The 24,160-nt window shown below is 43.6% G+C and overlaps 2 protein-coding genes across 2 annotated transcripts; both read left to right on the top strand.

Moving 5' to 3' along the window:
• The first annotated feature begins 832 nt into the window (after positions 1-832).
• On the top strand, positions 833-14,723 carry LOC128265261 (nuclear pore complex protein Nup205). The gene is made up of 11 exons (XM_053001143.1): positions 833-976; positions 1,063-1,208; positions 1,281-1,604; positions 1,678-1,779; positions 3,180-3,742; positions 4,643-5,161; positions 6,340-7,930; positions 8,829-10,297; positions 11,429-12,553; positions 13,892-14,049; positions 14,121-14,723. Exons 1-11 carry the CDS (start codon positions 970-972, stop codon positions 14,534-14,536), a joined length of 6,420 nt encoding a protein of 2,139 aa, XP_052857103.1. The 5' UTR covers positions 833-969; the 3' UTR covers positions 14,537-14,723.
• A 6,602-nt stretch (positions 14,724-21,325) lies between these two features.
• Positions 21,326-23,843, top strand: LOC128265262 (nuclear pore complex protein Nup205-like). Its single transcript, XM_053001144.1, has 3 exons — positions 21,326-22,326; positions 23,006-23,163; positions 23,241-23,843. The coding sequence occupies exons 1-3, from the start codon at positions 21,359-21,361 to the stop codon at positions 23,654-23,656; spliced, it is 1,542 nt and encodes a 513-aa protein (XP_052857104.1). The 5' UTR covers positions 21,326-21,358; the 3' UTR covers positions 23,657-23,843.
• The last annotated feature ends 317 nt before the right edge of the window (positions 23,844-24,160 follow it).

Consider the following 24,160-nt stretch of genomic DNA (forward strand, 5'->3'; position numbering starts at 1 on the left):
TTAAGTGAATCTATAATAAAAAACTTTAACTCGTTTATAATTTTTTATAAATTGCTAGAACTTTTTTGTTTATCATATATATTTATTATGAAACCCACAGTCAATTGCTTGAATTATTATTTCGTGGCTGATTATAGGCTATTTCTTACTTAGTAAAGTATGTGAATTATTCAAAATTCAAAATATTTGCTATTGAACTATGAACAAAAGTTTGGGATTAAAAATATGTTATACCATAGTTGTTTAAAAAGTTGTTGCGACCCGATGTTGCAAAACTAAATGCAATCGTGTCATTAGCAGATGGAATTTAAATAAAACAAACACTTTTTTCTTTATTAATACAACTCTCACAGAGGGTTGTGGCAACATGCATGGCATACCCATTCGGAGGGTACATTTTTTAAAATAATTTATAAATGTTTTACAGGTGAATCAAATCGATAGAACCTATGTGATTTTAAACATTTCTAGTAGGAAAATGAAGATTTTAAGACCCTAGCTGCGTCGTTATTTGTAACCCCTTAAATACGTACAAACTCTTGAAGGTAGCCTTTTAAAGTACACAAAGCGTACTGCATAAATGTTTTATCTAATGAAATTCATCACTGCCAAGGTTTTAGCCAGCACATTTGTTAGCCAACCGCCGGTTTCCTTCAAGCACATACTTGCGTCTGTCATGTGTGAACGACAATGTTGCGTGAGTGTAACTGGGCTATAACAGAAGTGCTTATGTTGCGTCATTGCGTCTACACGTGAGTGTAACTAGGCTATAACAGAAGTGTTTATTTGTAACATCCCCGTTGGGAAATCCAAGTTGCGAACCACCCAAGTTCCCAACCCGACCCGACCCGACCCGACCAATCGAAATCGGCATCGATGGTTTGCCTTAAATCGAAATAGCTTGCCGCGTTTTATACTGTTGCCATACTGTTGCGCCGCCGGCTCGAGAGAACTGCGAAACCAAGTGAAATGGATGGTGAGTAAGGTGTCCGGGACCGCCTGGTCCGGGTCACTGGATAGTCTATGGCTGGGCCCGCTTGACCCCAATTCCGCTGTTCGTAGGTGTGACCGAGGACATGTGGACGCCGTACAAGCATCTGTACAGCGTTTTCCAGGCGGCGGTGGCCAATCCCAGTGGCGTCACCTCGGACCTGGAGCTGTGCCTCAAGAAGTACAAGCACAGCTTCACCAACTTCCTGCGCAATCCGGTGGGTAGAGAGTGGCCAATGTCCCAAACAAACTATTACAGATTTAATAACCCATTGCTTTGGATTCGACAGGCCAAGAACGAGAAGAGCCGTGGCCATCTGAGAAGTGCCCTCAACGAGGGCATCCCACTGCCAGGACAGTCGCGAAAGATCAAACTGTCGCAGGACCTCGTCGACGAGGCCCTCATCCTCTCGGACATGTTCGACCTGGACGAGGTGTTCGCCGTGGAGCTGCTCTGCACCGCCCAGCGGCAGCAGCTCCATCATCCCGGCCTGCCCAGGGGCCTGGTGGCGGTGCTCCTCTACTACGACGGACGGAAGGCCATTAGCTGCACCCTGCGCGACATGTTTCAGACGGTCAGCGGCGTCTCCTGGAGCACCGAGCTGCCCAGGGAGGTGAGTGCGAGGTCCATTCAGCGCATTGGGATCGAGGAGTAACCCATGCTTTCGATATATAACAAAAAAATAGGTCACCTGCCTGGTCACCAACTATGCACAGAGCCTGGTGGACGACTCAAACATACTGGGACGCCTGCTGGAGCTGCTCGAGGAGATGGACCTCGACAAGGAGGTGCGTTTTTGAGAGGGAACTCTTTCTTAGAAGTTCATAATTAATCAAGTTTTAAACTTACTGCTGTTATAGGAACGATAGAAACGGTTTTTTAAGGATTTTCTATATTTAAAGAAATCGAACGACTATGTTTTATAGCTGTATTTAGTAGTAGATGCAGAAAGATATATAAATTTAAACAAATATTTAAGCTAGTCAAAAAAGATAGCTTCACTGCTTGCAATTTTCAGATATGTAGTGTAGTTTATTCATAATATTTATTCATTAATATCAACCCTCAGAATTCTATCTTGTTTTTTAAGAGTTTTGCATTCAATGAAATCAAACGACTGTTTTATAGATGCTAAAGCAGTTGGATTTACTTTATCAAAGATTTTAAATTTAAACAAATTTTTTAGCTGCTCAAATAGGTAGCTTCATTACCTTCAATTTGACCAGATATGAATTTGTATTTAACAACCTAATTTGTAGTTTGTTCATTATTATATTTTATTTACCTCCTTTCAATCAACCCTCAGTATTAAATATTGTTTTTAAAGTGTTTTACTCTCAATGAAATGCTAAAGCAGTTGAAAAACATGTAGTATTTATATTCAAAAATATGTTTAAACTTAAACAAATTTTCCAGCTGGTCAATTAGATAGCTTAACTACTTGCAATTTAGCCAGATTTAAAATTGTATTAAACAACTTAATCAGCATGTGGTTTTCTATAATATCAACCTGTTATTATAATTAGGCAGTTATAAAATTATATTTAGAAACTTAATTAGCATGTTAAATGTTATTCCTTTCTTATAAAATCAATAGTCAGTATTCTATCTTGTTTTACATTCATAGAAATAGGATAAGCTGGTAGTATTTATTTATCAGCAATATTTTTTTTAATTTAATTAAATCTTTAAGATTGTAAAAAAGGTTTGACTTATTAACTTTGAGTAATTTAAGATTTAAATCAGCATGTGTTTTTTTTTTTAGTAAGATTGCATTCCTATAATATCAACCCTCAGTATTATTTCTTCTATTTCTGAGGGATTTATAATCATGGAAATCGTACGATTATGTTTAATAATTGCTGAAGGAAAAGTATTAGTTGGTGGTTATTATTAAAAACATTTTTTTTTAAATTTAATCGAATCCTAAAGATTGTAAAAAAGGTATGACTTATAAGCTTTGGTTAATTTTAGATTAGTAATATTGCATTTCCCACCTATAATATCAACCCCCAGTACTCCCTCCTGTTGCCCACTTATGGTCCATAGGATAAGGGCAAACTCAATTTTTGATTTTACTGAAAACCAAGGGAGATGGCCTATTTCACAAGCCAGTGAAATACATACATGTTTCAAGCTCTGGCCCCCGAAAATGAACACATATTTTAAAACTGCAATCGTCTTTCAGTGCATACTGCTGACCAAAAATCGCGCCTTCGGCTCCAAGAAGCACCAGAACCAGGTGCTGGGCCTCTACGAGGACATCCAGCGGGCACTTGCGATGGCCCTGTTCCATTGGTCCGCCCAGCGCGGTCTGCCACGCCCCATTGCCATCCGGCTGATGCAACAATTGGCCAGCCGGAAGACCACCGATGCCGATGGGAACATCGATGACGTGACCCTCGTCATGCTGATGGCCCTGCTGTATGCGTACGACACCTCCGTGCTGCTGATCACCGAGTACATCAATCCGCACACAGCCCGCCTGCCCATCCTCAGCGATCCGGAGTTCGCCAAGAGCTTCCTGGAGGCCCTCTACGCGCAGGGCAGCTGGCAATCGCCGCGCCTCGACGCCATCATCACCTACAGCTTCGGACTGACGCTGGCCAGCCTGCGCCACGCCCCCGGCCAACTGCAGGCCGCCGCCCTCACCGCCATCAACCGGGACGAGATCCTCATCGACGAGGCCCTGGCCGCCCAGGTGTTCGGCTTCATCTACCGCCTGCTGCTCGAGAAGGACCTGGTCTACACGTGAGTTTCGATTCAGCCTCTGGCACTGTGCTTAAATGAACTTTTCTATATTGAATGTAGTTAGAAAGTTCAAGCGCTGAGTTCAAACCACTTTCTTTAATCTGCCTATCATGATATCTTAAAAAACGACTTAAATTTATATGGCATGTGCAGCTTATATGTGTCTATAACCGAAACCAAAATAAGGCTATTCAAAATGCAATTCTACTTGGACAAGACTTTTAAAATACAGCACTTAAATATAATAGGACGGTTTAGTGCTATGATGCAAAAATAAATTAATAATCTGGAGAAAGAATTTTGCTATCCTTCGAAAAGAATTTAGATTTGATTTAACCAAATACTAAAGATTGTAAAAATGACTTCTAATTTTAGAGTTGCTAATGTGCAAATTAAGTATATGAAATGATTAAAACATATCCTTTATACCTTAGACATGTATAAAAATGAAAAAAGAACAAATCTGAAATGAAATGGAATTTTTTACTTTTATGTACAGTTGCGGTCAAAATAATAGTATTTTTTTTTGGCCTATGGTAATATCAACCAAAAATAGTTTAGCAGTAATTTCATTCCAATTCAAAGTGCAGATGAACGACGATTTATGGTTATTTCCTGAAATTGCTAAAAAATTTACTACAGTATTTCGAAAAGTTATTTTAAGGAATTATAAAAAGTTTTCCATTTCTTTGAAAAAGGGTTTTGATTTTGTTTATTTATTAGTTAGCATTATAATAAATAAAAAGAAAAGTTCTATGTTTTTAAGCACTTTACATTTTCCTCCTACTATTATTTTGAGCCCAACTGTATCTATTAATCAACTAAGCAACTAAATAAATACAAACATAGCTGCTTGCCTGGAGACACACTCTAACCATTATCCTGTTCCTCATCCGGCAGCACCGAGTTCATATACCGCCGCCTGCACCTGCTCATCACCGACTTCATCGACTTCATGCACGCCAAGGTGTCGGAGCTGCGCGGCCGAGCGGACGAGTCGGCGCGGACGGTGATGAGCTTCCTGAACGAGGGCCTCGAGCCGCCGCCCAACCTGGACTCCAACTTCGAGCTGCTCATGCTGTGCGTGGCCAAGCTGTACGGCGATCCGCGGGTGAGCATCAAGCTGTGCAACGAGTACTGGGGCCCCAGCGACCCCACCGGCGCCACCTTCGGCGTCCTGCTGCCCACGGCCTTCAAGAACACCTCGCGTTCGGTGTCCCTGTTCAAGTTCATCAGCCTGGCCAGCGAGCTGCTGCCGCAGACCCTGTTCAAGTCCTACCTCCGCATGATTTCCGGCCTCACGCGCACCGAGTTTGCCGCGCGGTGCGCCTTCAATATGCTGAAGCTGCCGCAGGTGACCACCGGCACCTATGCGGTCAGCTGGGATCACTTCTTCTCCACGCTGGCCAACTACTACAAGTGAGTACGGTCTGCTGGCAGAGCCCGGCATGTGTGGAGTCACTCAAAGGGTCGCATTTACAAAAATATGTTCGAATAAATCATGTGGGAAATGTTTTTGGCTCGAATGGCCACTTAAAATGTTCAACTTGATCTCATTCTGATGGCTCCTGACTCATATGACTCCTTTCACTCATGACTCCTATAGCTCATGACTTATTTCTTATAACTCTTCATACAAAATAGAAGCGCAAAGGACACGATTTTTATAAAATTAACACGGTTCATGCCCAAAATATCCGATTGCAATTAATGTACTTTCTGTTAAGTTAAAGCACCAACCGCGAATTCTTTAGAACAAGAGGAAAACTCTTTTTTTTTTAACTGTTGTTTATGTTATTTAGAATTATTAACCACCCATTTGTTCTAAATCCCTTTATATATTGACAAGTTAAGTTTAAAATCTTAATCTGTTTCTTTAAAATAATTAAAATAGCAATTACAATACAGGTTTTTAGAATATCAGCGCGAATTCTTCAGCTGAATATAGTAGAATCTGTTATTTTTAAAGGCGGGTATGATTGCCAATAAATGATTGCTTAGAAACATTTTAGGGACTCGCATTCCATCCAGGATACCATTTTCGCGATTATTGGTAATCACATCAATAAATTAGACTTTCTTAATTAATAATAATGCTCAAGAATTCGCGGTCATACATCATTATATAGGGAACAGACTAAATGTGACCAGAAGAACTTGTGAAACATTATTGAATTAAGGAATTTAATAGCGACCTTTTTCAAAGAAATTAAATATAAAATAATAACGTTAATATATTCCTAATTTATTTAATCAGGGTGCCTTTTCAATATGACATTTCCCAGCTCCGATCGAAAGATTGAGCTACTCGAGCCCATGATTCCATGATCTTATGATTCCAATGAGCCCTTTCTTTCGATCGAATCGAATAGCTTATCGTAAAAAGCGGATCTATTTGATTCGAACCTTTTTTTGTGAGCTAAGTCACTGTATTAGCTGCATGAATTAAACTGATTTCTAATGAATCAATCATGTTACAAGCTATGATTCATTGGCGTCATGAGCCCCATGAGCTATGTCTTGAAAAACATGGATGGCTAGGACTATAACCACTACTATTTACCTCTAACGACAATATTATGTTTCCTTTGACCCAGCTTGATGCGCAACGATTTCAACACCAACATCAGCGCCGCCGGAGAGACCATCTACCGCGGTCGCTCCACGCCGCGCATCATCACGCAGCGCGAGGCGGAGCACCTGGTGGCCGTCATGGGCATCATCCAGGCGGTGGCCGAGCACGACGAGATCTCGCGCATCATGATCTGCGAGCAGGCCAACTGGCAGCCACCGCAGGTGCTGCTGGGCCTGGTGGCCTGCTCCACGCCGCTGCTCCTCAAGGCGGAGATCCTGTTCACGCTGGCCGCTTTGGCCAAGTCCAAGGAGACGGCGCGTGCCATGTGGTTCCATTTGGAGGACTCGCAGATCATACCCACCGTGCCGGTGACGAGCAACTACGGCCAGTGCAGTCTGGCGGAGGAGATCGAGCAGAACGAGAGCCGGCTGGAGCAGTACAAGCTGACGCGCGGCATCCTGCAGCTGCTGCTCACCCTGATGACGGGCCACATGCCCAAGAGTTTGGGCGTGGGACCGCGCAAGCCCGGCTACGATGCCTATCTCAAGTTTGTGCTGGAATCGGTGCTGCTTAAGTTCTACAATCGGGCGTACAAGGATCCCGCCGAGAAGTGGCAGGTGGGCGCCCAGTGCCTCAAGCTGCTCTATTATCTGCTGGCCACCTACTGTCCGCGTGCCTCCGACTTCCAGGAGGCGCGCGACGAGCATCCCTATCCCGGCTACCATGTGATGATGCAACTGCAGGTCAAGTCCGACATGCTGCACCTGCTGCTGCGCATCGTGGAGGAGGCGCGCGAGCGGCTGGACGACTACAACCGCTTCCGCGGCAAGGAGCTGCTCGAGGAGTGCACCCTCTATGCCCTGCTGCTGCTCGAGGCCGGCCTGGCCAAGCAGAATGCCTTCTTCGAGACCCATTCGGCGGCCAATTCGCCCATCATGCTGTCGGGCCTTAATCGCATGCTGCTCGACCTCAATCCGCGCAGCCGGAAGCCCGACCATGTGCTGAACATCGTCAAGTTTGTGACCTACAATAGTTGGCTGCCGCGCCATGCGCTGGCCGCCGTCAAGATCCTCAGTGCCGTCACCCAGCTGCCCAATGTCTCCGCCCAGATACTCAGCATGTACGCCCAGGGCAGCAACGAGAAGCTCGAGATCCGGCAGGGATTCGTCGAGTGCCTGGAGATGGAGGTGGGCGTGGCCAAGCACGACGGCGACGAGCTGCTCGACCAGCTGGCCCTCAACGATCATGTTCCGTTTCTGGGCTTCGCCGCCGATGGCGACAGCAATCGCGAGAGGGATCGCGAGCGGGATCGGGAGCGGATGGGCAACAGGGAGCGGGAGCGGGAACAGGAGACGACGGAACTTGACCTGGATCCAGAGGAGGAGGAGGCCGCGCCGGAGCGCAAGCCGGCACGCATCGAGCTGCAGCTGAAGGAGGCCATCGTGCAGCTGTTCGAGATGAATCTCAGCCAGCAGTTGCCCAACTTCGTCTACTTTCTGCTCGGCGTGGACGTGCTGCGCGACTTCATGGCCAACGAGAAGCAGCAGCTGGGCATAGAGATGCACTGTTCGTGCGTTAACTCGCTGGTGCTGCTCCTCGAGAAGTACTTGGAGGTGGGTGCTACCTGTCATATCTATACTCTAAGTCTCCCCCTTCAGCAGAACAGCTTGAGTAGATCAGCTTACAAGAATGTTCAAGTCGAATACCTTAGCTCCCAGCTTTTTAATATATTCTATCTTCAAACGATATAAAATGCTCATGGCATTAAAGGTTCGAGTAGCTCAATCTTTGTCATGTTGGAAAAGCGATCTGATCAAAGAAATTAAAGATATATTTGCATTATTACCATATATGTAATTTCTTTGATCATCTTTTCCTTAAAGTTGTTTAAAAATGTATCACATTTTTATTATTATTTATTTTATGACTGTGAATTATACAGCTGAAGTAGGTCCAATTCATTAAGCGCAAGTTTTTTTTTTAATATTTCACTCCCACAAATCGCAAAAGTCTGTCATGTCACTTTGAGATGTGATAGATGCATGTTATTAAGCTTTACATGTTTATTTAGTTTATATCTACTGACCTAAACAACAATTTTCCAAATCCAACCCAAATTTTCGAAGTTATTGGGATAAAAGTAAATTGTTGGATATTCGAAAATTCGAGGTAGATGGCGCTACCTAAAACTCAATTTTTCCTAAAGCGAATATTTTGATATTGACATATGAAAGAAACTTGTAACTAAGCTTTGCATGTTGATTGGGTTCATGCCTACCGACTCGCACAAAAATATTCCAAATTCAACCAATATTTTCAAAGTTATTTGGATAAATGTAAATGTAGATGGCGCCACCTAAAACTCAATTGCTCTAAAGGGAACACTTTAAAATTGAATAGCTGAGTGAGAGGTATCCCAAATTTTGAACTCAACTCCTCCAGACCGTTGATATGCTGCCATGCTGTCCTTGCTGTACTCATCACTCTCTTGCCTCTGATCTAATCCTACAGCAACAGCGTCATAGCGAGGAGTACTGCGAGCACACGACCAAGATCGTGGAACGCATCTACCACCTGTTCCACGGACTCTGCGCCAATCGACGCACCACGGAGACGATCCTGCGCTACTTCCGGCTGACGTGCAACGACTTCCTGCTGCGTCACCTCAACTCGCTGCCCTTCCGCCAGCACCGCGAGGACCATGTACTGCACGCCATGAGCCACCTGCTCAACTGTGTGTCCATCGACGTCAAGCTGGCGGCCACCCACGGCCAGACGACGCGCTACAACCTGCTGTGCGACATCCTGCTGATGGGCAACGGCTCGGAGGCGCAACGCTCCGCCCACGGCCTCCCCATGGAGCTTTGCCACGGCCTGATGCCGCAGTCAGCGCCCTTCTTTGCCATGGATCTGTTGCCCGGCGGCGGTGGCGGTGGCGGTGGCGTCGGTGGAGGATCAATGAATGGCTCCGGTTCGGGCTCTGGATCGGGCTCTGGATCGGGATCGGGATCGGGTACGGGTACGGGTACGGGTACGGGTACGGGTACGGGTACGGGTGGAGGAGCTGCGGCCAGTGCCTTGAAACCGCCACTGCTGCAGGAGACATCGCAGGGACTGCATGCCAACCGGCTGCTCGACTGCCTTGTCCTGGAGAACGACACGCTCAGCCAGCCGCGATTGGAGTTCTTCGATGCGCAACTGACCGCCCAGCTGCTGCGCGACTGCGAGTCATCGGCCGACTCGCCAACCAGCCTGATCAATGTGCGCAAACTGCACGACATACTGCACGACGAACTGCGCCTGGTGCAGAGCACCATCGTCAGCGGACAGCGCAAGGCCATCTATGCGGAGATCACGGTGCTGCTGAAGCACGCCGTCAGCGTGAATCGCGTGCGCACGCAGCGCTGCGCCACGCTGGCCTTCATGGAGGCCTGGGGCCAGCTGGTCCAGGTGCTGTTCAGCAGCATGCCCGAGGCTGTGCTGCCGGTGGCGCTGCGTCGCCAGCACATCGTCGACATCATCGAGAAGATACTGATCAAGGTGCAGCCCATTCAGCCCATCATCGAGATATCGATTCAGGTCAGCGAGACGGTGCTGCTGCTGCTGGCCAACCTGCGATACTGCTGCTACCAGGTGGAGGACCAGCGCTCCGACGATCTATCCAGCGACGACCCATCGCTGCTTAATGGCCACACCGCCGACTCGCAGGCGGGCAAGCAGCTGCTGCTGCTGGGCAAGAAGTGCATTGGCCCTGGACTTGCAGGCTCGCCGGATGGCGAAGGTGCCAGCGGCAGGGAGAGCGGCGGTGCCGGAACCAACAGCAGCAACCTGCGCTTCATCCTCAAGAGTCTCGTCGAGTGGATCATGATCAGCGAGGTGAAGTCACAGAAGTTGCGCATCAACCTCTACAGCGCCCTGCTCAACTGCCTGCGCATTGCCAAGCGGCTGCGCACCGACGAGCAGCTGGAGTACCAGGAAACGTAAGTACTGCCAACTAACTACCAAACAGTCCACAGCAATTTCCAAAATACTATGTTTAGCTGATGAAGCTTTAATAATTTTTTAACAAAAAATTAATCACAATAATTTAATAAATATTTTATATAAAACTATTATAAACTGTATAAAAATTTTAAATTTACATATTTTTTTTACCATTTTATAAGTAAAATTCAAATTTCAAGTCAATCCGAAAAATGAATTAAGCTGCCTTAATTAATTTTCTTAACATATAATTACTCATAATATTTCAATGAACATTTTTTGAAGCTTGTGAATATAAAAATATTCTAAAATATAGAAAAAATGAAACAAATTTTTATTATTCATATTTTTGAAGTAAAATTATTTAATTAAAATAACCAAAATACTCTAAAAACTACTAAAAACTAGAAATGGTGTGTTTAATCGTTCTATTTTTTTATTCAATTAAAAACATTTTTTGTAATATTATAGAAGCTAACGTTTTTTTTTTGTGCTAAAAACGGTGCACTAAAGTTTAAAGAATATTTTAAAGCTGCGGTCAAAATAATAGTAGTTTTTTAGTATATGGATAAAGCAGTTGAAAACAGGTCGCCAGAAGCGCTTGAAAAACTTTTTATATTTTAGATTTATTATAATTATAAATATCAGTATTAGATTAAATAATAAATATTTAAGATATTGAAAACATTTTTTTTTCCAACACAAAGCGCTGATGAATCGAAAATTTGTAGTTATTTTCTTAAATTGTCATAAAATTATTTACTACAATATATGGCAATGTTTTTATTTTTTTTGAAAAACGTAAAAATGTCAGAGGTTGTTTATTATTAAACATTCAATTTTTAGCACTTTACATTGTCCCACTACTATTATTTTGACCGCAACTGTATGTAATCGTTGCAAAACGTTTTGGGTAGCGTAGTTACTTGATTCTAAAAGTGATAACTTACTATTCCTGCTTATACTAAATGTAAATAAAATAATGCACTTTGAGGACAAAAAAATTGCTTTGAAAATGTAATTCAAAAATGCCAAAATAAACAAATCTCTTAACCATAGAAGTGATATAGCTTGATTATTTGTTGTACTGCCGCTGACTAAGCTTCAACCATTCCATACCATTGCAGGGTGATATCTCGGCAGGAGAGCTCGCGGATGAGCAGCATGGAGGTGCGGCGCGACGACCGCCGGCGGCTGACGGCCATGGCCGCGGACGTGATCGGCACGTTCGGCGAGAAGCTGATCGACACCATTTGCCACGATGCGGTGACCGGTCACGATGTGTGCCGGATGCTGGCGCTGGCCTGCCTGGACATGATCTCCGAGCTGGAGGCGGTGAGCACGCTGTGCGACTTCGTGGCGATGCGGGGCTACCTCAAGCACATGCTGGACAGCCTGGGCAAGTCGAGCGAGGCGCTGTGCGGCATCCTGCAGCCGGTGCCGGACCATCTGCGTCCGCTGTACGTGTACGAGTCGCGGATGGCCTTCCTCACGCGCATGGCGAACACGGGCGTGGGCGCCCGCCTCCTGCTCGCCGAGCGGGCATTGGGCGTGCTGTCCAACATGCGCGTCTACGACCTGCAGCCCGACCTCAAGGCCAGCGAACTGAAGCGCAACGAGCCGCCAACCTTTCTGCCGGCCATCGACGAGCGTTTCCGTGCCATCCTGCTGCCGGCACTGGCCCTCTGCGATGCCATTGTCAACTCGCTGGGGTCGCGCAACAATTCGGCTGCTTTGCAGGTGCTCAACTTCCTGTTCGCCCACATCGACATGGTGGAGGCGATGCTGCGCACGGCCACACCGTTCATGGACCTGGGCCACCTGCAGCAGCTGGCCGCCATCACCAATCTGTTTGCCCGCACCAATACGCACGAGGTGACCGCTCTGGAGGACAGCCTCGATGTGGAGAACGACCTGGAGCTGCGCAACCGATTGGGACGCCTGCAGCAGCTGATGATCGTCGTCTTTGGCCGCTTCTCCGTCAGCGAGGCCACCATTCGGCGCATGCTGCAGCAGGACCAGGAGCAGGATCACCACCATCACCATCACCAGCAGAAGCATCAGCAGCTGCAACAGCAGGAGGGCAACGATCTGGCCGGAGGCGAGGGCTCCAAAACGCTGCGCATCAAGTTCTTTCTGGACATCGCCGCCAACCTGTCGCTCTACTGCCGCAACGCGGTCACCAGCCACGTGAAGGACAGCATGACCTCCAAGTTCTTGCTCACGACCATGATCAACGACGTGACGCCGCTGTAAGTTTTCACCAGCTACACTTCTTGATTTTAGAAAAATGTACTTAAGGGTTAGGGTTTTTTTTAATTTATTTACATTTTTAATCTACAAACTTATGAGATGGTTGGGCCAAGATTTCGAGTAAAACTGGCAAAGTTACAGTGGTCTAAGCGACTTGAACATCAAGTTTGTTTTCATGTTGGGCTTTCGAGCAAGAAAAACTAAGTTGATTTTTCCACGAATGCCATTTCTAGAGTTTGAATATCGTAGCGCAAAAACTACCAAACATTTTTGTTTTTTAAAACCCTACCTCCCTTAATTTAACGCATAATGGACTAAACATGTCTTTTAAAGTAGGTATGCTTATTTTGAAAAAATTACCTTAAAAACGTACCTTAGGCCGTGCACCTTAAGTATTTTGTAGGTCAAGTTAAACTTAAATGGTACCCTCGTTTTCAAGGCCCTTTATTTCTTTAACAGAGGTATTTTTCCCAAAATCTTTAGCAGGTTTGATTGTCTTTGTCATGAAGAATTTGTAGTTGTTCTGTGGGCTAAAGTAAATTTGTTCAGACTTTGAATTGATTCGAAAAGGTTTTTTGGAAGTCCCCCATATTAATAATATTAAAACAGGGAACGAACTCATGCGTTAATGAAATTTTTGTAGATTTTCAAAATATATTTCTAGAACAATCATTTTTTATGATAAAACAATTCGATCATTTAAAAAACACTTAAAAATCATGAGGTTATTTTTATTTTTTTGCTCAAAATGAAATTTAAAATATATTTATTTTTTGTTATACAAGTAAAACAAAACTCATGTTAAAACTGCGATTTTTGTGTGCAGAGTTTCGACGATATTTTTGAAAAATTATTTTTGTATATAATGTTCTATAATAACCAATATTTCGAAAAGTTATGTTTGTAATTTTTTCTGAAGTGGTAACTAAGGATACGCAAAACGGGCATATTCAAAACTATCATCAGTTCTCAAATTAGTTTTAATTTGTTATTATTATTGGTTAATCATTATTTTTTAAATAATTTTTTTTTTCAAAAATAATTATTATTTCAAAAGCATATTATAAAAACAATTCATTTAAAAGTCTTAAAGAATTGGATAGATTGACCAAAGAGGATCAACATGGCGCTTCGATTTTAAGTCATGGATTTTGTTTACAAAAAACAATAGTAATAACTAATATTTACAGTCCCTGGCTTAAAAGCGTTTTTCTTTAAGAGATAAAGTGCATTTCTTATACAAATCTTTAAAAACCATTGATGTTTACTTTAATTAACCTTCCCAGTTTGGAAATAAGTTAATAGCTTACGTTTAAATCTTTCTAAATCTTTCACAGGACTGGCAAAATGGACAGCAAGAAGCTGACGGCCGTCATGCACACCATCCTCAACCAGCTGAAGGGCTCCATCGGCTATTACCTCTCGCAGAAGTCCATTGCCGACAATCTGCTGCAGCAGCGCGCCTCCCTGCCGAACATCAGCTTTGGTCCCAATGGTGAGTTGTCTATCCCAATCCCAATCCCAATCCACTTGTGTGGCCACAACTAAACCTAATGTAATCCACAGGCAAGCAAAGCTATCTGGACTTGAGCCAGCGGCACAACGAGAAGCGCAGCGAACTGATGCAGGCCGTCTTCATTGCCGAGCAGAATCTGTACTTGCTGTGGATCCACCTGGACTTCTACCTGCGCAACGCCGTTGTCTATGCCAACGAGAACCGCAACGCCATCAACGAGAGTCTCCTGGACAACGGCAACGGCAATGTGTCCGTGCTGAATGCCTCGCAGGACGAGATCCTGCAGCTCAAGCAGCTGCTCATCTCCACCTTCAACGAGACCTTCTGCACGCAGCTAATCACGGCCAGCGAGGACTACGCGACCAAGTGCAGGGGCTTCAACGCCTCGCTGCTGCGCCGCATCAAGGCGCTCGTCCAGTTCGCCCCGGTCACTGCCAATGGCGACAATTCCACGTTCATCTCGTAGGCCCGAATCGAACGCCATTTCCCCCCCCTGCCGGCTCGTCTTGGTCCTTCGGTACGGATATCCGCCGCTAAGTTGCGCCTCGCAATCGGTAGGGCGATGCTGCCCTCCCGGTGTCTGATAAACCATCGACTGAGCCACGTATTTAGTTTTATATTTCAATAAAAAGTGTTGATTTTCTCAAGCGAAAGCCGTTTTTTTTATGCAAAAGGACACTGGAATCGAAAGGCTATATTATAAAACTGTCAGAGAAACAATAATTACTTTCGAAAATCGCTTTCGATTTATTACCGATCGAAAATACTTACAATTTAGTCAAAATCAAATGTCTAAAGATGTAATAGGTGAACATATAGAACAAAAAATGATAACTTCCTTGTTTTTAAACATATTTGCAAAATATTAATACATTATATAGCAGAAATTTATACTTTATATTGAGGGGTTATATACAGATTTTTTCAAGCGAAAGCCGTTTTTTTTTGTGCAAAGGGGCACTGGAATCGGAAGACCATATTATCAAACTGTCAGAGAAACAATTATTTACTTTCGAAAATTGCTTTCGATTTATTAAATATTACAATTTAGTCAAAATAAAATGGCTAAAGATGTAGTAGGTGAACATATAGAACAAAACATGATAACTTCCTTGTTTTTAAACATTGCAGAAATTTATACGTTACAGCTAGAATTAAAAAAAAATTTATTTTTTTTATTTTATTTTGTTAATGTACATATATTTTAGAATTTTTTCAAAGCTTCACCCAAACTTAAAAAGGCGTTTTAGAGTTCTTCTGGTCGTCGGGCTTGCCAAGGAAGCCGCTGGGCTGTTATGCATTATGTACTCTGTTTATATAGACAAAAAACCTATGCCAGGTATTTTACTAGTTGTTACCAATAAAAAACAAGGACATAGCAATCTGTGACTCTTCAATCAAACCCAAATTTCACGTTGCTCTGCTCAGGGCAACATACATTCAGTTCGTATCGTAGTCTCGCACGAAGCACACACACTTTTCACTAACTTGAAAAAAATTATCAGTAACTTTTTTTTCGCTTTTTTATATTTATAAACAAAATTTCGTTTTACGATAAAACCATGTCTGGGGTGTCATTGCGAAGTTGTACAGAAGAAATGGATTTAAGATCAGTTACCTTCGCCAACACTGGCGCTGAATGCCAACCCGAGAAGAGGGTTCATCAGTGCGCTAAAGTGCCAGCCAGGAAGACGAATGTGGCAGCCAAGAAGAGGACCACGAAACGCAAGGCTGTGTTGAAGCCCAAGCCCAACTCCAAAACCAAGTCCAAGACCAAGACCAAGACCAAGTCCAATGCCAAGCCCAAGCCCAATCTCAATCTAAATCTCAATCTCAATCTCAAGCCCAAGAACGCCATGAGCAAGCCAAAATGCTCCAGGCCCGGGAAGAAGGTGAAGGGGAAGAAGGTGAAGAAGGTGAAGAAGGGTGCCAAGCCGAGGTCCAGTGCCAAAGCCCGTGGGTCCAACAAAGGTGTTCAAGACCAAAAAGTCCGTGTCGCAAGAAATCGCAAATGTAAACCATCATTGTAGGATCCTTTAACTGACGAATGCCAGCACTGCTAGAATCAGAGAATTGTGAGAACCTCCTGGGAACCAGTCGATGCCTCGTGTCAGGAAGGGCCCAATTCCGATTCCGAATCAAGAAAATAAAGTAATATGTCTGTCAAAAAGTTCTGTTTTATTTTATTTATTCTTCATTTGGAAGTATAGTCGCATGAACTGAACTTTTTTTAAACCAAAATGCAAACCGATTTGGTTTTAGATTATTTAAATTTAAGAGGTTGCCAAAATGACAGGAAGGTCCAAGCAAATAGTTTCTCAATAAATAAAGGCATAGTCTGATAAAAAGTTTTTATTTTATTTTGTTTTAGATTCTTTCATTTGAAGAGCTTGGCTAAAATAGTCATTCAATTTTCTACTATTTTGAAAAAATTAAAAGTTTAACATAGTATTAGCTTATATAAACAATTAATTTAAAAGTCTAGCAGAATTGGATAGATTGGCCAAAGAAGATCAACAGGGCGCTTTGATTTTGAGTCGTGGGTTTCTTTTTTTACAAAAAACAATAGTAATTATAATTATTTACAGTCCCTGTTTTTTTCTTAAACTAAAATGAAAGCCTATTTTGTTTTAGATTCTTTCATTTTAAGAGCTTGGTAAAAATTTACATTAAATTTTTTATTATTACATATGTTTACTAAACATATTTTAACAAGAAGGAAAGCAAACTTCGGCAAGCCGAAGTTCATATACCCTTGCAGCTATTGCATTAATTAAATACTTTTGAAAACATTGAAACTATGATGATTTGCAGCTCAATTATTAGATAGTTATTTTATATATTTTTTATTTTTTCTATGGGAGCTATATGCTATAGACGTCCGATTTTGATAAAATTTATACCATAATTCTAAAATAATTAAACATTGCTATATGTCAAAGAACTAAACAAAAAATTGAAAAACAGAAAAGTTATAATTTTTTTGCATTTATTTTTCCGATTGTTCCTATGGGAGCTATATGCTATAGTCGTCCGATTTTGATGAAATTAAAACCGTAATTCTGAAATATTAAACCATTACTATATCTCGAAGAACTAAACAAAAAATTAAAAAACAGAAAAGTTATACTTTTTTTCATTTATTTTTCCGATTGTTCCTATGGGAGCTATATGCTATAGTCGTCCGATTTTGATGAAATTTAAACCGTAAATCGGAAATATTTTACCATTACTATATGTCGAAGAACTAAACAAAAAATTAAAAAACAGCAAAGTTATAATTTTTTTTCATTTATTTTTCCGATTGTTCCTATGGGAGCTATATGCTATAGTCGTCCGATCCGGCTCGTTTCGACTTATATACTACCTGCAATAGAAAGACAACTTTTGGGAAAGTTTCATGCAGATAGCTTTAAAACTGAGAGACTAGTTTGCATATAAACGGAAGGACAGACGGACAGACGGACATGGCTAGATCGACTCTACTAGTGATGCTGTTCAAGAATATATATACTTTATAGGGAAACGTCTCCTTCACTGCGTTGCAAACTTCTGACTGAAATTATAATACCCTCTGCAAGGGTATAAAAATCGCGGTCAAACGATTCCTTGCATTAAAAAAAAATAAATTTAAAAGTAGCTCAGATTTTACAATTTTTTTTCGAAGTTCCCTTTACCTTTAAAACTAGAAGTGGGAAAAAATAGACAAGCGACATTGGGCTTTTCAAATATCAAAATTTTTTTTTTTTATTTGTATTTATCGCTCCTATAACATATGCAGAATATGTTTTTGCATAAAAAGTGTTTTAATGGCTTCATTGGGACTTAAACTTTTAAACGTGTTTTTCCCGAAACCATTTTTTTTGAACATGATTGTAATAATAGGTATAAACAAGTTTAGGTTCTTATGAAAATAATAAACGGTTTGGAGTATTTCCGTTTCCTTTGTGCTGCTGTCTCTTTCTATTTCAGTTTTTGAGTCCGTTCTTAACTTCAGTACTCAAGGATTTCGTTTTCCGATTTCTAAAAATTTCTAAATAAATAATTCAGTTAATAATTTATTTTTTCTACAATTTTTACAGAAACATCTTTTGCCATAATACATTATTATTTTATTACTTATACATATAAAAAGCATGTAAATAAATAAAAAACATCATGTAGTCAAATTGTATGTACAATATATATTCATTTCTAACTTGAAAACTTGTCTATATTGCTTAACAAATAAGTTAAACTCAAATGAAATTAAAACCTTTTTTGTAACACATTTCAATTGGTTTCTTAAACATTCGAGTTTCTTGCTAAAAAGACGTATAGTTCTTAATCAATAAGTTATATATTAATATTAACTTGCACACATCAAATGCTCTTGGATTGAACTTAGATACGAGGGCAGTGCCAGGGCATTGATGGTGGCCATCAGCTCCTCGCTGTCGCCAAACTGCGCCCGAAAGGCGGCGGCTAGCTCGCAGAGCACCAGCAGCGGCTCGCAGTACAGGTTGATCTCCTGCTTGTCGAACACCTCCACTTCGCCGTCCTCCTGCAGTTGCACTTGCTCGGAGTCGTCCTTGGCTTCGGTGGCCAGGAAAGGCTCGGCGATGAGTTGGAAGAGACGCAACAGAAACACCGGCTGGCCGGCTTGCTGCTCCACACTGCCCACCACCATTTCGAGGAACTCCAGAGTCACGGCACTGGGCAGGATGTCCCCCCTCGACTTGGCTTCCTGCTGCCCACCAAATTCGCTCCTAAATTCAGTGCTGCACACCAGTTGGGCAGCCCAGTGTCGCACCCATTCGGCCTCGTCCAGCAGCAGGAGCAGCACCAGTCTGGCAAAGCGTCCAACCAGCTCCACGTCCACGTTGGCCGAACCCAGGCCAATTTGGTCCTTCAAGCCGCTGCGCGCGAGCAACTGGCACAATTGGGCAGCCTGGTGACGCAGGTAGACCGGCTGGACGGGCTCCACGAGCCGCAGGGCGTAGTTCAGCAGTGGCAGCCAGTGCTTACGCTCCAGTCTGCCCCGTTCGCCGATCAGTCGTTTCAGGCCCAGCACCAAGCCCGGCTCCTGGTTACTGGAGTGCGCCGCCGAGCAGCGCTGCACTAGCTCATCCAGCTGCAATCCCGGCTCCTTGAGCAGCGGTTGCAAGGCTACCAGACGAGCGGCGAGCTGGAGACTCCAATGGCGCTTGCTGCTCATCATCTTGAGGACGCTGGAGCGTATGGCCTGGGATTCATACAGCTGCTGGCCAATCTCCTGCCGCTCCTCTAAGCTTAATGTGGCGTAATAACGACGTATGTCGGCCGAAAACTGAAAGTGCTCCACGTCCAGTTCGCTGACCAGCGGCTGCCCAGCGTCCAGCCAACGCTGCAGCAGGATGTACAGCCATAGCTCCACCTTAAGCTCGTCCAGGGCCCAGTAGGGCTCGGCCAGGTCCTCGACCATGTGCTGCACCATCCCGGGGCAAATGCCGTGCAATCGATGCAGATGGAGGCCAAAGATCTGGTAGAAACGCATGGAGATGCCCTGCTGCTGGCAGCGTGCATAGACCTCCATGTGATCCAGTCGGTAGACGGCAGCGATCTGATCCAGGAGCTGAAGATTAACCAGACCAGGATCGACAGCATCCTCCATGAGGGCCACCATGACGTCCACCAGCGCACTGAAGGCACACACGTCCCGCTGGAGGATCGGAGCGGCCAGAGCTGCGAGCGTGTGCAACTGCATCCTGGCCAGCGGTGGACACGTCCAGCGCACCAGGCGGTGTACATATATTTTAGAATTTTTTCAAAGCTTCACCCAAACTTAAAAAGGCGTTTTAGAGTTCTTCTGGTCGTCGGGCTTGCCAAGGAAGCCGCTGGGCTGTTATGCATTATGTACTCTGTACTCTGTTTATATAGACAAAAAACCTATGCCAGGTATTTTACTAGTTGTTACCAAGAAAAAACAAGGACATAGCAATCTGTGACTCTTCAATCAAACCCAAATTTCACGTTGCTCTGCTCAGGGCAACATATATTCAGTTCGTATCGTAGTCTCGCACGAAGCACACACACTTTTCACTAACTTGAAAAAAATTATCAGTAACTTTTTTTTCGCTTTTTTATATTTATAAACAAAATTTCGTTTTACGATAAAACCATGTCTGGGGTGTCATTGCGAAGTTGTACAGAAGAAATGGATTTAAGATCAGTTACCTTCGCCAACACTGGCGCTGAATGCCAACCCGAGAAGAGGGTTCATCAGTGCGCTAAAGTGCCAGCCAGGAAGACGAATGTGGCAGCCAAGAAGAGGACCTCGAAACGCAAGGCTGTGTTGAAGCCCAAGCCCAACTCCAAAACCAAGTCCAAGACCAAGACCAAGTCCAATGCCAAGCCCAAGCCCAATCTCAATCTAAATCTCAATCTCAATCTCAATCTCAAGCCCAAGAACGCCATGAGCAAGCCAAAATGCTCCAGGCCCGGGAAGAAGGTGAAGGGGAAGAAGGTGAAGAAGGTGAAGAAGGGTGCCAAGCCGAGGTCCAGTGCCAAAGCCCGTGGGTCCAACAAAGGTGTTCAAGACCAAAAAGTCCGTGTCGCAAGAAATCGCAAATGTAAACCATCATTGTAGGATCCTTTAACTGACGAATGTCAGCACTGCTAGAATCAGAGAATTGTGAGAACCTCCTGGGAACCAGTCGATGCCTCGTGTCAGGAAGGGCCCAATTCCGATTCCGAATCAAGCAAATAAAGTAATATGTCTGTCAAAAAGTTCTGTTTTATTTTATTTATTCTTCATTTGGAAGTATAGTCGCATGAACTGAACTTTTTTTAAACCAAAATGCAAACCGATTTGGTTTTAGATTATTTAAATTTAAGAGGTTGGCAAAATGACAGGAAGGTCCAAGCAAATAGTTTCTCAATAAATAAAGGCATAGTCTGATAAAAAGTTTTATTTTATTTTGTTTTAGATTCTTTCATTTGAAGAGCTTGGCTAAAATAGTCATTCAATTTTCTACTATTTTGAAAAAATTAAAAGTTTAACATAGTATTAGCTTATATAAACAATTAATTTAAAAGTCTAGCAGAATTGGATAGATTGGCCAAAGAGCGCTTTGATTTTGAGTCGTGGATTTTTTTTTTTACAAAAAACAATAGTAATTATAATTATGTACAGTCCCTGTTCTATTCTTAAACCAAAATGAAAGCCTATTTTGTTTTAGATTCTTTCATTTAAAGAGCTTGGCTAAAATAGTCATTACATTTTTGACTATTTTGAAAAAATTATAAGTTTAACATAGTATAGTGCCGGATGCTGGCGCTGGCCTGCCTGGACATGATCTCCGAGCTGGAGGCGGTGAGCACGCTGTGCGACTTCGTGGCGATGCGGGGCTACCTCAAGCACATGCTGGACAGCCTGGGCAAGTCGAGCGAGGCGCTGTGCGGCATCCTGCAGCCTGTGCCGGACCATCTGCGTCCGCTGTACGTGTACGAGTCGCGGATGGCCTTCCTCACGCGCATGGCGAACACGGGCGTGGGCGCCCGCCTCCTGCTCGCCGAGCGGGCATTGGGCGTGCTGTCCAACATGCGCGTCTACGACCTGCAGCCCGACCTCAAGGCCAGCGAACTGAAGCGCAACGAGCCGCCAACCTTTCTGCCGGCCATCGACGAGCGTTTCCGTGCCATCCTGCTGCCGGCACTGGCCCTCTGCGATGCCATTGTCAACTCGCTGGGGTCGCGCAACAATTCGGCTGCTTTGCAGGTGCTCAACTTCCTGTTCGCCCACATCGACATGGTGGAGGCGATGCTGCGCACGGCCACACCGTTCATGGACCTGGGCCACCTGCAGCAGCTGGCCGCCATCACCAATCTGTTTGCCCGCACCAATACGCACGAGGTGACCGCTCTGGAGGACAGCCTCGATGTGGAGAACGACCTGGAGCTGCGCAACCGATTGGGACGCCTGCAGCAGCTGATGATCGTCGTCTTTGGCCGCTTCTCCGTCAGCGAGGCCACCATTCGGCGCATGCTGCAGCAGGACCAGGAGCAGGATCACCACCATCACCATCACCATCACCAGCAGAAGCATCAGCAGCTGCAACAGCAGGAGGGCAACGATCTGGCCGGAGGCGAGGGCTCCAAAACGCTGCGCATCAAGTTCTTCCTGGACATCGCCGCCAACCTGTCGCTCTACTGCCGCAACGCGGTCACCAGCCACGTGAAGGACAGCATGACCTCCAAGTTCTTGCTCACGACCATGATCAACGACGTGACGCCGCTGTAAGTTTTGATTTAAAAAACACTTAAAAATCATGATTATGGATATTTTTATTTTTTTGCTCAAAATGAAATTTAAAATACTAATTTTTAAAGCTCTTTATTTTAATTTTTTTGTTATACAAGTAAAACAAAACTCATTTTGAAACTGCGATTTTGTGTGCAGAGTTTCGACGATATTTTTGAAAAATTATTTTTGTACATAATGTTCTATAATAATCAATATTTCGAAAAGTTATATTTGTAATTTTTTCTGAAGTGATAACTAAGGATACGCAAAACGGGCATATTCAAAACTATCATCAGTTCTCAAATTAGTTTTAATTTGTTATTATTATTGCTTAATCATTATTTTTTTAAATACATTTTTTTTTTTTGCAAAAATAATTATTATTTTAAAAGTATATTATAAAAACAATTCATTTAAAAGTCTTGAAGGATTGGATAGATTGACCAAAGAGGATCAACATGGCGCTTCGATTTTAAGTCATGGATTTTGTTTACAAAAAACAATAGTAATAACTAATATTTACAGTCCCTGGCTTAAAAGCGTTTTTCTTTAAGAGATAAAGTGCATTTCTTATACAAATCTTTAAAAACCATTGATGTTTACTTTAATTAACCTTCCCAGTTTGGAAATAAGTTAATAGCTTACGTTTAAATCTTTCTAAATCTTTCACAGGACTGGCAAAATGGACAGCAAGAAGCTGACGGCCGTCATGCACACCATCCTCAACCAGCTGAAGGGCTCCATCGGCTATTACCTCTCGCAGAAGTCCATTACCGACAATCTGCTGCAGCAGCGCGCCTCCCTGCCGAACATCAGCTTTGGTCCCAATGGTGAGTTGTCTATCCCAATCCCAATCCCAATCCCAATCCACTTGTGTGGCCACAACTAAACCTAATGTAATCCACAGGCAAGCAAAGCTATCTGGACTTGAGCCAGCGGCACAACGAGAAGCGCAGCGAACTGATGCAGGCCGTCTTCATTGCCGAGCAGAATCTGTACTTGCTGTGGATCCACCTGGACTTCTACCTGCGCAACGCCGTTGTCTATGCCAACGAGAACCGCAACGCCATCAACGAGAGTCTCCTGGACAACGGCAACGGCAATGTGTCCGTGCTGAATGCCTCGCAGGACGAGATCCTGCAGCTCAAGCAGCTGCTCATCTCCACCTTCAACGAGACCTTCTGCACGCAGCTAATCACGGCCAGCGAGGACTACGCGACCAAGTGCAGGGGCTTCAACGCCTCGCTGCTGCGCCGCATCAAGGCGCTCGTCCAGTTCGCCCCGGTCACTGCCAATGGCGACAATTCCACGTTCATCTCGTAGGCCCGAATCGAACGCCATTTCCCCCCCCTGCCGGCTCGTCTTGGTCCTTCGGTACGGATATCCGCCGCTAAGTTGCGCCTCGCAATCGGTAGGGCGATGCTGCCCTCCCGGTGTCTGATAAACCATCGACTGAGCCACGTATTTAGTTTTATATTTCAATAAAAAGTGTTGATTTTCTCAAGCGAAAGCCGTTTTTTTTTTTGCAAAAGGACATTGGAATCGAAAGGCTATATTATAAAACTGTCAGAGAAACAATAATTACTTTCGAAAATCGCTTTCGATTTATTACCGATCGAAAATACTTACAATTTAGTCAAAATCAAATGTCTAAAGATGTAATAGGTGAACATATAGAACAAAAAATGATAACTTTTAAACATATTTGCAAAATATTAATACATTATATAGCAGAAATTTATACTTTATATTGAGGGGTTATATACAGATTTTTCAAGCGAAAGCCGTTTTTTTTTGTGCAAAGGGGCACTGGAATCGGAAGACCAT

Source organism: Drosophila gunungcola, unplaced genomic scaffold (genome assembly GCF_025200985.1).
Source record: "Drosophila gunungcola strain Sukarami unplaced genomic scaffold, Dgunungcola_SK_2 000105F, whole genome shotgun sequence".
Lineage (NCBI taxonomy): Eukaryota > Metazoa > Arthropoda > Insecta > Diptera > Drosophilidae > Drosophila > Drosophila gunungcola.

Coding starts and splice junctions, on each gene's coding strand:
- LOC128265261 (XM_053001143.1), top strand. Junction 1,209..1,280: donor CCAACTTCCTGCGCAATCCG/GTGGGTAGAGAG, acceptor TGGATTCGACAG/GCCAAGAACGAGAAGAGCCG. Junction 1,780..3,179: donor AGATGGACCTCGACAAGGAG/GTGCGTTTTTGA, acceptor ATCGTCTTTCAG/TGCATACTGCTGACCAAAAA.
- LOC128265262 (XM_053001144.1), top strand. CDS start 21,359: ATGCTGGCGCTGGCCTGCCTGGACATGATCTCCGAGCTGGAGGCGGTG. Junction 22,327..23,005: donor ATCAACGACGTGACGCCGCT/GTAAGTTTTGAT, acceptor AATCTTTCACAG/GACTGGCAAAATGGACAGCA. Junction 23,164..23,240: donor CATCAGCTTTGGTCCCAATG/GTGAGTTGTCTA, acceptor TGTAATCCACAG/GCAAGCAAAGCTATCTGGAC.